At 43.1% G+C, this 14,018-nt stretch overlaps 1 protein-coding gene across 1 annotated transcript in view; it reads right to left on the bottom strand.

The window, feature by feature from the left end:
* The window catches only part of LOC124723049 (wall-associated receptor kinase 4-like), a 36,850-nt gene extending 24,105 nt beyond the window's left edge, over nt 1–12,745 (bottom strand). The window contains exons 1-2 of the mRNA XM_047248230.1: nt 12,681–12,745; nt 6,276–6,336 (exon numbers count right to left, since the gene is read on the bottom strand). Coding sequence (XP_047104186.1) covers nt 6,276–6,336; nt 12,681–12,686 — 67 coding nt within the window. The 5' untranslated portion in view covers nt 12,687–12,745. The remainder of the gene's footprint in view (nt 1–6,275; nt 6,337–12,680) is intronic.
* Between the last annotated feature and the right edge of the window lie 1,273 nt (nt 12,746–14,018).

The raw sequence follows: 14,018 nt of genomic DNA, 5'->3' as shown, positions 1-14,018 counted from the left end.
AGAAGTTCACAAAGTTCATTGTGACGTAATGGCTGTAAAACTAAATTTGTACAGTGGTTACGCAATAATTTATCACTTCTAGCTATGTTTACATAAGCCACATTTAATGTGATGTGGTGAAGTTAGCAGGAAATCCACTGAGAAATACTGGAAGTGAAATCAGGAATCAGAATGCTGCCTTCAACTCCCGCTGACGTTCTGCCAACAGTCACGTGATTCTATGTTGCAGCCACGACAGATGTATAGCCGCTGCACTGCTTGCCCAGTCTATTAGTATCTATGGTCGAAGGCCAGTCCCCACCCCCCACCCCCGCTCCCCTCCGGCATTCCTTTCCGCTCCGCCTGCTATTTTCCTGCGATGCTCCATTACCCGCCTAAAGTCGGAGCTCCCAATGACTAGCATACCCGCCCTCTGCGCTTCTTCGGACTGGGCAGAAAAATAAGGCACTGGCCCAACAGTAGAGGCAACCCATGCTGGCTCAGAAGTATTATCAGCACTGGGTAGCACGCTGTGTTGCTAAGGCGTATGAAGCCAGCCGTGTGGCCTGTTCTCTCTTTCACTTTCTGCCCAGTGACACGCGAAACCACAAAAAAGTGTTCGCCACTCACTCTTGACTAAAGACAGACCTGTCAGATATTTTACACCAAAAGATTCAGAGACCACCAGGTCACCAGGGATCCAATGGCACCAAACGTGTCACAGGTCTCGTCAGTGGCGCCCTGATGTCACCGCAGCTTTGAGCAGTAACCAGAAGCCTGTCGATGTGGCCAACGCAATTTCAAGCTGTTTACGGAGAGCAGCCAATTCTTCTAGTGTCCGTTCACAACAAGTACGGTCTCTAGCCACATTGTGCTGCGTAAAAACCTGAATAAGACTCCATAAGAACACAAAGCAGTCAGGAGTAACTGAGAAAGTAAAACCAGGAAATTACGCGACTGTGGCGCTACTGAGGTAGGAATGTACGCAAAATATAAATGAGGAGGGTAAACAAACATTACAATCTGCTCTGCAGGGCTCTCACTGTAGCCTAAGATCGCAAGATCTGCAAGTTTCTCTACTAAAAATGAATGTATCTACAGTTGTATTTTACTAGAAACTCTGCTTACCCAAAAGCTACTACAAGGAAACAAACACGCAAACTCTAAATTACTGATCTAAACTATACGCTATACTTAGACGAGATTAAAACGGAGTCACATGGCGTAGCGCTTCTCGTGTCTGGAAGCTACTCGAGAAAGTTGTCTCACACAAAGATACACACAAAAATTTACGCAAAAAACGTAGAATAACTTACCACACTAGTCTATAGAGTAAAACACACATAAATAATTAATTTATTTGCAAAAGTACGCGAGAAACAGAAACTAAAGTAAATTACTGTTTATCAGACAAACTGGTACAGCTAAAGGTGTCCTCTCGGCTCCACTGCTGCAGCTATACTGAGGTTCATAAAATAGTCCACAAACTAACGCTGCACTACCCTGTGGTACTGAAATGACTTAACATTATGAAATGTTATTGTACAGCAGTGTTAATGTTAATTACGAAATAACCTAAAAAAATTCAATGGTTTGTGTAGATATTTTTCAACATGCTGTGGCAGGTTGTTGAATACGTGTGTATCCATGTATCTGACTCCTTTCTGTGTTAATTTTAACAACTTGAAGTTTTTATAGAAGTTGTTTTTGTTTCTAGTGTTATATTACTGCTTTGCACTATTTTCCGAGAAATAGAAACACTGTTTAATGTAAAGGACATCAATAAATATAAACTAAAAAGTAATTTTAAGAGGTGTCTTCAGGCTGTTTTAGAACTAACACCAAATATAATTATTTAATTCGCTTCTGGTTTCTCTAAAACTATCATTATCAGTTTGATTTCCCAAAAAACGATTGCATATCTCATTAGTGGATGGAAATTTGTGGAATATACTAGTTTCTTCATTTTAAATCACCTATTGCAGTAGCTACGCATACTGAAAATCCACGTAACCGAAGTAAGACTCTTCATTAATTTTAGGCTGTAAGTTTTCAAATTAAAGTTGTGATCTTGCTGCAGTCCTAAAACTTGACACTTTCTACTTCTTGTATTTCATTCAATATTAAACCGTGGCTCTGAGCACTATGGGACTTAACATCTATGGTCATCGGTCCCCTAGAACTTAGAACTACTTAAACCTAACTAACCTAAGGACAGCACACAACACCCAGCCATCACGAGGCAGAGAAAATCCCTGACCACGCCGGGAATCGAACCCGGGAACCCGGGAGTCGGAAGCGAGAACGCTACCGCACGACCACGAGATGCGGGCTATTGAACCGTGGTCAAATGGTTTCCAACTACTGGTAACTAATTAGTTTCATTAATGTTATTTCATTTTTACAGTATAACAGTTTGCTACTACCTGAAACAGAGTAGGGAATCTGCAAGGGGTTAGGAAAATTCGATTCAGTGTACGGATCGAGTGTTCGCTGCTGGAGTGATATCTGGGCTAAATGCAGATGAGGAAAAAACTGTTAATCCAGTCTCACAACAACAAGGCTGCCGACCTTATGGCACTAAATAAAGTGATAGTGGACAGAAAGGGGTCTACCACTCAACTGTACTTTGGACTGTCGGGAGGAAGCTATATCGCTCGCAGTAACCCAGCGTAGCATCGGGGAGACCACGTTACAATATGTTGTACCTACGTAGAGCTCCACGTAAAATAGAACAGAGCGGCCAGTAGAAAACTGGAGCGGAAGTTACTCAGCAAACACCAGTCCCAACATTATGCGATGCCTTTTTAAATACCGAAGATGATTTTCAGAAAGTAGCTCGTGTTCCGTGAGTTCGCATACTCGTACAGGAATCATCTGGAGAAATGAAAAAAATGATGATCGAAATATCCCGATGACACTTTAATCAGGAACAACTAGAAGACATGAACACCTGCAAGTTCGTCTGAAAGCTTTAACTCATATACAACAGAAAACAGTAACGATAAAAATGTAGGTCCTTTTTAATATTGTTGTGACATGACAATCTCCTAATTCGATCGTATACAGCTAACCGATACGCGATTTTGTGCAACACTTCTGGAGGCTACCTTCCACTTGAGCAATGTTTTGCGGTGGTTGGACTCGTTGTGGACAGCCGTCTAAAGAATTATTTACTGTTTGTACGTCATTTTAACGAAATGCCAATAATACTTCTACAGCCACTTTTATTTTGTGTGATATGAAGATGGTATCTGTTCCGAAAGAACAGATACCATCTTCATATAGTTAAGGCCAACCGGCGATTGACCTTCTGTGCGGATGCACACGCATTGCTCGAACTCTTACGGGACTCGGTAAGATTGTCTGCCGCGAGTAATGTGTGTAATGGGCTGGAGCACTACGGATGTAGTGTGTGGACATTAAGCTGGGAATGTGGGTCTCACAGGGAGCGTGCAAGGGATAAATCCCCGCAGTCGCACTATCCTCTGTGCCCTCGGTGGCTCAGATGGATCCCGGGTTCGATTCCCGGCTGGGTCGGAGATTTTCTCCGCTCAGGGACTGGGTGTTGTGCTGTCCTAATCATCATCATTTGCCAGCACGGTAGGTCAGATTGTTCGGTCAGAGGGTTAGCTATCCTCTGTAATAAAAAGAAACTGAGTGAACGGATCAACGATGACCCTGAACGGGTGTCATCGGACGTCCGCCCCGAACAAATTAAACGAACAATATAGAACAAATGAGGTTAAAAATAAAAAAATAAAAAGATGGATAGAGCGTCTGCCATGTAAGCAAGAGATCCCGGGTTCGAGTCCTGGTCGGGGCACACATTTTCGACTGTCCCCGTGGATGTATATCAACGCCTATCGGTAGCTTAGGGTCTTGATTTAATTATCATTTCAGTTTTATTTTGGTCCCTCTGTACATAAGAAACGGCTTTTCCACGATCAGTAAATTATGTTCTAAACTGCTGGCCATTAAAATTTCTACACCAAGAAGAAATGCAGATGATAAACTGGTATTCATTGGACAAATATATTATACTATAACTGACATGTGATTACATTTTCACGCAATTTGGGTGCATAGATCCTGAGAAATCAGTACGCAGAACAACCACCTCTGGCCGTAATAACGGCCTTGATACGCATGGGCATTGAGTCAAACAGAGCTTGGAGGCGTGTACAGGTACAGCTGCCCATGCAGCTTCAATGCGATACCACAGTTCATCAAGAGTAGTGACTGGCGTATTGTGACGAGACAGTTGCTCGGCCACCATTGACCAGACATTTTCAAATGGCGAGAGATCTGGAGAATGTGCTGGCCAGGGCAGCAGTCGAACATTTTCTGTATCCAGAAAGGGCCGTACAGGACCTGCAACATGCGGTCGTGCATTATCCTGCTGAAATGTAGGGTTTCGCAGGGATCGAATGAAGGGTAGAGCCACAGGTCGTAACATATCTGAGATGTAACGTCCACTGTTCAAAGTGCCGTCGATGCGAACAAGAGGCGACCGAGACGTGTAACCAACGGCACCCCATACCATCACGCCGGGTGATACGGCAGTATGGCGATGACGAATACACGCTTCCTATTTGCCTTCACCACGATGTCGCCAGACACGGATGCGACCATCATGATGCTGTAAACAGAACCTGGATTCATCCGAAAAAATGACATTTTGCCATTCGTGCACCCAGGTTCGTCGCTGAGTACACCATCGCAGGCGCTCCTGTCTGTGATGCAGCGTCAAGGGTTCAAAAATGGCTCTGAGCACTATAGGACTTAACTTATAAGGTCATCAGTCCCCTAGAACTTAGAACTACATGAACCTAACTAACCTAAGGACATCACATACGTCCATGCCCCAAGGCAGGATTCGAACCTGCGACCGTAGCGGTCGTGCGGTTCCAGATGTAGCGCCTAGAAAACCTCGGCCACCCCGGCCGGCAGCGTCAAGGGTAACTGCAGCCATGGTCTCCGAGCTGATAGTCCATGCTGCTGCAAACGTCGTCGAACTCTTCGTGCAGATGGTTGTTGTCTTGCAAACGTCCCCATCTGTTGAATCAGGGATCGAGACGTGGCTGCACGATCCGTTACAGCCATGCGGATAAGATGTCTGTCCTCTCGACTGCTAGTGATTCGAGGCCGTTGGGATCCAGCACGGCGTTCCGTATTAACCTCCTGAACCCACCGATTCCATATTCTGCTAACAGTCATTGGATCTCGACCAACGCGAGCAGCAGTATCGCGATACGATAAACCGCAATCGCGATAGGCTACAATCTGACCTTTATCAAAGTCGGAAACCTGATGGTACGCATTTCCCCTCCTTACATGAGGCATCACAACAACGTTTCACCGGGCAACGCCAGTCAACTGCTGTCTGTGAATGAGAAATCGGTCGGAAACTTTCCTCATGTCAGCACGTCGTAAGTGTCGCCACCGGCTCCAACCTTGTGTGAGGTGTCGCCACCGGCTCCAACTTTGTGTGGATGCTCTGAAAAGCTAATCATTTGCATATCACAGCATCTTCTTCCTGTCGGTTAAATTTCGCGTCTGTAGCACGTCATCTTCGTGGTGTAGCAATTTTAATGGCCAGTAGTGTACATTGGCCCACAATACAAACGACAATTAGAGTACAATCAAACTCTGTCATGCATAACGTTCTTTACAGCGTGTTGTGACTTCTTAATGGGGGGGAAAACTGAACGACGTGCTAAATACAGGGAATACATCTGCTGCATCTGTTACGATATAGTGAACTATGTGTCTTATCATCCACAAATAACCATTATTCTTCGATGAAGGAACAAGAGACCAATAGAAGATTATTTCTTGTAAACTTACGGTGTGCACCGGCATTCGAGTATCCACGTCCATGTCTGGATTGTTTGGTGCAAGGGAACATATGAGCGACTGTTCCAAATCCGTGGCATTTATCACAAAGTGATCACTGGGTCATCTATATCCAATAGTACTATTCTCTGCTTTCGATTGTGTCTGTGACTATTTCGTACCAAGTGGCATGCGCGTTTGAAGGCAGTGCTGAATGATGAATATCATTACAATTTTCATCTAGCCCCTTTTTGGGTGTAAAAAAAATACAAATTGATGAGGAAGCTGTTCCATAATCCTGCTATATAAACGGTATGTCGATACTGATATTTTTTCAGAGCATCTACAGACAGAACTGGCTAGCATGTGACCTTATCAATTTACAGTAAAAATGAATGCTGAGCAGTCTACGCGTTGTCAGCAGGTGTTGCCACTCGCATTACCACCTTGCAACTTACCATGGTTTAGCGCGATGCAGACCACTAGCAGCACCAGAAGAGAGCGGAGTTCTGCATTTATCTGAAAAATAAAATCGCTTTAATTTATGTGGTGTCAAAGAGCGGACATTTGGTGAGACAAGTTATCCACTAAAACATCAGATACGAGATGCTTCAGATGTTACTAACTCAGGTCCGTTACTCCGAAGGCCCATTCCTCGAAATCCATTTTGGCTACTTTTCTTTATCCCTTTCCATTAAGATATGTCGGTTGGGCTAGTGCCAGCATGGGTATAAGTAAGACACAGTCTATTTTTACCTTGATAGTGACCTTAAAATTTCGTACATGTTCGACAGGGCGGTTGTCCCCTAGAACTATTTCGTGACTCACGTACTTTTTTCTAATTTCCTCAAACTTTTCCAATATTCATTTGTTATTCACTAATCTACAGTACTGATGTAAAAGATAATAATTAATTGAGAAATTTTTCTTCTTTTCCAAAGTCGAAGAGACATACTACATATCGAACGTATCGACTTTAAATAACTACGTAAAATGCAATTTTGTCAAATAAAGACATGGCTGGAGACCGTGGCTGCTGTGTGATACAAATTATGAATAGTGAACAGCAGCAACCAGCCACAAATTGGTTTCAGACAACTTTACTGAAAAAGTACCGTTCCTGGTTTTGGAAAACCACCAGTAAACTAAACGTAACATGTGTTCTGGTAACAGCATGAAAGCCGCCTCAAGATGAATTTTATCATTTTGAAACCTGTAACGGTACTTTTTCAATGACCAATCTGTGGCTGGTTGCTGCTGTTCACCACCAACAATTTGTAAATCCCTAAAAACTTTACAGAGACGATTGCCCTTACATGATAACATTGAAATAACTTTCCAGATTCTCTCTAAAAGCTAATAAATGAATTTCACTTTTACCAGTTCTAAATTCACCTAGGCGTGTGTGAAAATCACATATGACAGACTGGAATTAGACAATGTGTAGCTAAGTTGATGTCTGTCCTTTCCTAGCTGCCACGTGACAACTACATAGGATATTGTACTGCAAATAAAAACTGCAACACAGTGTTTTTCTCCCTCGAAGTAGACATCTAAAGCCGGCCGCGGTGGTCTAGCGGTTCTAGGCGCTCAGTCCGGAACCGCGGGACTGCTACGGACGCAGGTTCGAATCCTGCCTCGGGCATGGATGTGTGTGATGTCCTTAGGTTAGTTAGACATCTAAAGGTTGTCTAATGATATTGAATGAGAAAAGATAGTAAAATTTCCGTACCGTTCAAATTTACCATTCCTTAGAAATAATGGAAAAGCTTTTCGTTTCTGTATGCGCTATGTATTAATGGTCTTCTTGACTGACAAGGAAAGTGGAAGTAACGTAAGCAAATTAAAACAAAATGTTTACACAGTAATTCCAGAATTAAATCGTTATTGTCATGTTAGGTGAACATCAGCAAACCATTAATTTGAACGAGAGAATCGGGTACCATCGAATATATACAGGGTGTTACAAAAAGGTACGGCCAAACTTTCAGGAAACATTCCTCACACACAAATAAAGAAAAGATGTTATGTGGACATGTGTCCGGAAACGCTTAATTTCCATGTTAGAGCTCATTTTAGTTTCGTCAGTATGTACTGTACTTCCTCGATTCACCGCCAGTTGGCCCAATTGAAGGAAGATAATGTTGACTTCGGTGCCTGTGTTGACATGCGACTCATTGCTCTACAGTACTAGCATCAAGCACATCAGTACGTATCATCTACAGGTTAGTGTTCATCACGAACGTGGTTTTGCAGTCAGTGCAATGTTTACAAATGCGGAGTTGGCAGATGCCCATTTGATGTATGGATTAGCACGGGGCAATAGCCGTGGCGCGGTACGTTTGTATCGAGACAGATTTCCAGAACGAAGGTGTCCCGACAGGAAGACGTTCGAAGCAACTGATCGGCGTCTTAAGGAGCACGGAACATTCCAGCCTATGACTCGCGACTAGGGAAGACCTAGAACGACGAGGACATCTGCAATGGACGAGGCAATTCTTCGTGCAGTTGACGATAACCCTAATGTCAGCGTCAGAGAAGTTGCTGCTGTACAAGGTAACGTTGACCACGTCACTACGGGAGAACCAGTTGTTTCCGTACCATGTACAGCGTGTGCAGGCACTATCAGCAGCTGACTGGCCTCCACCGGTACACTTCTGCGAATGGTTCATCCAACAATGTGTCAATCCTCATTTCAGTGATAATGTTCTCTTTACGGGTGAGGCTTCATTCCAACGTGATCAAATTGTAAATTTTCACAATAAACATGTGTGGGCTGACGAGAATCCGCACGCAATTGTGAAATCACGACGTCAACACAGATTTTCTGTGAACGTTTGGGCAAGCATTGTTGGTGATGTCTTGATTGGGACCCATGTTCTTCCACCTACGTTCAATGGAGCACGTTATCATGATTTCATACGGGATACTCTACCTGTGCTGCTAGAACATGTGCCTTTACAACTACGACACAACATGTGGTTCATGCACGATGGAGCTCCTGCACATTTCAGTCGAAGTGTTCGTACGTTTCTCAACAACAGATTCGGTGACCGATGTATTGGTAGAGGCGGACCAATTCCATGGCCTCCACGCTCTCCTGACCTCAACCCTCTTGACTTTCATTTATGGGGGCATTTGAAAGATCTTGTCTACGCAACCCCGGTACCAAATGTAGAGACTCTTCGTGCTCGTATTGTGGACGGCTGTGATACAATACGCCATTCTCCAGGGCTGCATCAGCGCATCAGGGATTCCATGCGATGGAGGGTGGATGCATGTATCCTCGCTAACGGGGGACATTTTGAACATTTCCTGTAACAAAGTGTTTGAAGTCACGCTGGTACGTTCTGTTGCTGTGTGTTTCCATTCCATGATTAATGTGATTTGAAGAGGCGTAATATAATGAGCTCTAAAATGGAAAGTAAGCGTTTCCGGACACATGTCCACATAACATATTTTCTTTCTTTGTGTGTGAGGAATGTTTCCTGAAAGTTTGACCGTACCTTTTTGTAACACCCTGTATATTATGCTGCCGGGTTCCTCCAGTTGCAGAAAAGTGTTTGAGTTCTCACAGACAACCACTCCTCAGGTCAGCAGTCAGAGTTAGTCTGCATTTGTAGATGTGTTACAGTACAATGATTCGGGCCACATACATATCCGCAATGAACACTGTTGTTATGTGCAAGACCTTAAAAATATATTTAGCGATGCAGTGTAAAAGGTATATATAAAACTTTCCATACATAATTGTTACTGAGTCAGTAAAAATATAAGAACGGCGGGTAATCGAAGCCAGGACCTTTTCCTAACACATAATCACCAACTGTATATACCACCCCTACACCACACCGAGCTTTTGCTCATGGCTATCAATCTGTGTACTTATATTTGTATTTAGCGCAGTTAGTCTTGTAGTAGTCATTCCTCCGCATTTATTGGCAGTTGAAAGTTCTTGATCATGTAAGAAAACATACGTATTTAATTTATCGATGATATAGTCGAATGCTCCTCTGCTCATTCACGTGTATTCGAAGAATTTGTCTGGTGATCTTCGTAGTTGTTGACATTTATGAAATTCTCCATGGACATTCCACCCTTTGTAAATTTCATGCACAGCATTCCTTTTCGCTTTATTTTCATATGTAAACAGGCAGCGACACAGATGTTGCTCACGTAGGACACTTCCGTAACTATACGTGCGGTTGTGTTTTGTCGCCTGAAGCTGTCGCGCGCGTCGGTCGCTTCTGTCGCCCACGTAGGACACGGCCTTAGTGATAATACGGGACCACAGCTTTACCGGCGCCATTAACTTGGACAGCACTGGCCGGTCAGCTGGTACAGCTAGCCCCTGTGATGTGAGCTGCTGCTGTTAAGACGTGCCGTAATAGAGGCGAGCAGACGAGCAATACAGCTTCGAATGTCATTTAATTTTTTAAGCAGAATGAAATAATACACTGCAAATCTGCCACAATACGCGACTTTGACGACTAGACGAAAACCGCAACACGTTATCGTTTTTAACTAACGTACTGTTGTAATTAAAAACACGAATGATGAAAATTTCTGACTTAACCACAGGGTAATTTTTCTGCATAAGCTGTGTGTACTCAAAGAGAGTATTGAAGGATTTCACCGTATAGTTAAATATTGAAGCCACTGAAGGTATTACTTACAGTCAGTCGTCTGGCAATCTCTTAGCTCCTTCCTTATGCGAATCCGAGAAATCCATTTTGGTTCTGGAAGTGTCACCTGCTACGTTGATAACGAGCCTATCAACAACAGAATCCACGAAGCCAACCAGGAGCAGCATTTTCTCTTCTTCTTTTATGAAGAGACGTTCTACATCCCGCCAGCGTTCGGCAGTGGCGTGTGAAAAAGCTGCGTGCGTTAGTTCCAGTACGTCTGGCAGCTTAACAGTCTCGTTACTTCTCGAGCCAAATCCCGCAGCTTGGATCCAGATCAGTTCCATTGGGTTCATATCGTAATGGTACAGTAGCAAATGTAAAAATGCCATATTTGTGTGATGTGCTCGATGCTGCGAAAATGGTTGTTTTTCATGTTTCTACGACACTTATCTATCTCTGTGGCATAAAACGATGGACATAGTCCAAATAAAGAGGATTTGCTTTTTCATTTTTCCCTTAAAAATTAACTTGTCATATTTTCTTAATTTAAACAAGTTTTGTGAACAGTCTTTCATAAGACATCGATAATTGAGAATTTGTATTTGAAATGGAAACAGGAATTTCGCGTCCAATATGTAATTAGAAACAAGAAGACGTGCATTATTCATAAAAAATGATGATATTTCAAATTCAACGAGGAAATAAAATCGTATTGCAGAGATTTGAACCAAACACCAACTTACCCAGGGGCTTCATGTTCTATTACGCTACCTTTTTTTTCCCCCAAATCTTATTTTGTTCGGTACTGTTCGTTGCGTTTGTTCGGGGCGGATGCCCCATGACACCCCTTGAAGTTCATCGTTCATCCATTTACTCAGTTTATTTATTACAGAGGGCAGCTAACCCTTTTTTTTATCGTTGTGTTTGGTCGTCGCGCACTATCCCCTGTTATCTTTAACCTATACATTGAAGAGGCGCTGAAAAAAGTGAGGGAAAATTCACAGACAGGTGTAGTAATTCATGGTCAACGAATAGATATGATAAGATATGCCGATGATATAGCTGTCCTAGCTGAAAGTGAAGAAGATCTTGTAGCCCTACTGAATAGAATGGATAAAGTTATGGGGGAAGTATATGAGAATTAATAAAGCAAAAACAAAAGTAATGGCATGCGACAAAAAAGATCAAGTGAAAGTCCAAGTTCATGTAGGCAATGAACTGCTTGAACAAGTCGATAAATTTACTTATCTGAGCAATAATGTTACCAGGAATGGAAGGAGCAAGGCAGAAGTGAGAAGTAGAACTGCTCAAGCAAAGGCTGCTTTTCACAAGAAGAAAAACATCTTAATATCTAAGAGCATCAGCCTTGCAATCAGGAAAACACTTTTGAAATCATATGTGTGGAGTGTGGCATGCTATGGGTGTGAAACATGGACTCTCGGGACAGAGGAAGACCAGAAGCTAAATTCTTTTGAAATGTGGTGCTATAGATGCATGCTCAAAATAAAATGTATCGACAAGGTCACAAACGAAGTGGTTCTGGAAAGAGCAGGTGAGAAGAGAAGCTTCTGGAGTTTCATTGTTAAAAGAAGAGTGCAACTTCTTATTCTCTTCGAATTCCCCTGCATTCACTAGCAACACGTAATTTAACACTTAGTCTTTACTGGTAACTAAAGAACGACATTAAAGGTCCACAAAACTTCGACCGAGCGAAATGGCATAGTCTGCATTCTAGAGAACCAGGCTTCGATTTATAGTCCGGCCATCCAAGTTTAAGTCTTCCGTGGATTCCTAAATCCCTGAAGGCAGGTACCGGTGGAAAAGACGCGGCCGATATTCTGTCCCAAACCAAGTTTATGCTCCGCCTGTAATGACGTCATCGTCGACGAGACGTGAAACCTACATCATACTTTCTCTGGTTTTTTCAACAAGTCATGAGGCTGCAAATTCATGCTGGGCACAACACCAGTAAGGAATGACGAGTGGAATGGACTGAGTGGATTTGCTGTCTCCGTATTGTTTGAATACGCCAAAGAAGCGACTACTAACAGCTGTCCACTATAGTGGGCGCTATGCGACACTGTGTGTCAACACACGCGAGAAACGGAATCACCCATGTGGTACGTTACATATCTCTTATCCAAAGGCGCAAAATAAGAGTGCCGAGAAGGCCTAAAGAAGCTGGGTAACGTACGATAGGAAGTGCGTCTAGTATCTTCGTTACGTGGTACTCACCGCCATGGTGCTCGCACAAAACTGTTAGCTGCGCGCAGCAGCTTGCCTGTCGCTTTATATACTGCCAGTCGCAGGCAGCAAACACCGCTTGATGATGTCACAGCTGTTGCAACATCTCACTTCAGAGCTACGCGCTCTCTCTTCAGTTGCGATCTGTGACTTGGAAACATCATTCAAATTTACACGATATCTGTAATACTTTGATGGCTACATGTATCACGTGTACTCATAGCTATTTTTCATGAAATGTCGAAATTATTTCATCTCTTAACTCGAAACTAATAGGAGTAGCCCGTCTCCCCCTATTCCCCTCTAACAGTTCAGACCCTCGATACGCCCATGTGTACCACCTAAGCATCTGAAAGATGGAAGGAAAACAAAGCTTAACGTCGCGTCAACGCCAACTCGCTAAAGAGGTAGCGCAACGCCGTATGCAGTAAGGATGGAGAAGGAATTCGGACGTATGCTTGTCAAAGGATTAGTCATGGAACTTTAAGTAAGCAGTATAGTGAATTCACAACAAACCTGAATCTGGATGGGTGTGCAGGGATCTAAACCCTGTCCCCCTAGTGTCTTATGCGCTTGGTAACGGTTTTAGAAAGGCGGCGTAAAGAAAAGTACATGGGCATGTCACTGGTTATACACAGCGTTATGAGTAAAGAGGTTGAGAACGTGCTAAACTTGAAATCTGCATTGTGCCAGTTGTGTGGACAGAACTTTGTATAGGACTGGGAAAAGGGAAATTCCTATATAATTATTAACATCAGTTCTGCCTCCCGTTCATACAGTGGATGTATCAATGCAGTTTTCCACTTATCCGGAAAAGCAATCAGATTGCCAAATTTTGCATTATCAACATAATTAATTTTACGGCTTTTGGGCCAGCTCTTTTCAAGAGTTTTCCAACAATTCCACTTTCACCACAAGCTTTATTATTTTTTAACCTTTTAATTTGCATAGCAATTTTGTATTGATTTGGTGCTGATGAAACTGAATTAGCTGTTGGCAAACCTTTCGGGATGTGAGGTCGCGGTCCAAGAAACTCTTCTGTTCCTGACGTTTCGTCCAGGTCTGCGCTGGACATCCCCATAGGCGCTCCTCCGCTGAGTCTTGCCAACTGACCGGTCGGACGTCCGAGAGCGACATGAATACTCTAGGTCAAGGTAACACTTGATGATCAGAGATAATTCTTATCAAAAATAAAACTTAACTATCGATTGTTGTCTAGCCAAAGATAAAACTGTCTAGCGATTCTGCAGAGCTGCTGTCCATATGTCGCTAAGTTTCATTGCCTCCTCTTTCCTGTTAAAATTATCCTGAGGCTTATAAATTTCAATT

The sequence above is a fragment of the Schistocerca piceifrons genome, chromosome X, assembly GCF_021461385.2.
Source record: "Schistocerca piceifrons isolate TAMUIC-IGC-003096 chromosome X, iqSchPice1.1, whole genome shotgun sequence".
Lineage (NCBI taxonomy): Eukaryota > Metazoa > Arthropoda > Insecta > Orthoptera > Acrididae > Schistocerca > Schistocerca piceifrons.
Note: the sequence above shows the minus strand (reverse complement) of the source record. Positions and strands in the feature narration are given on the sequence as shown.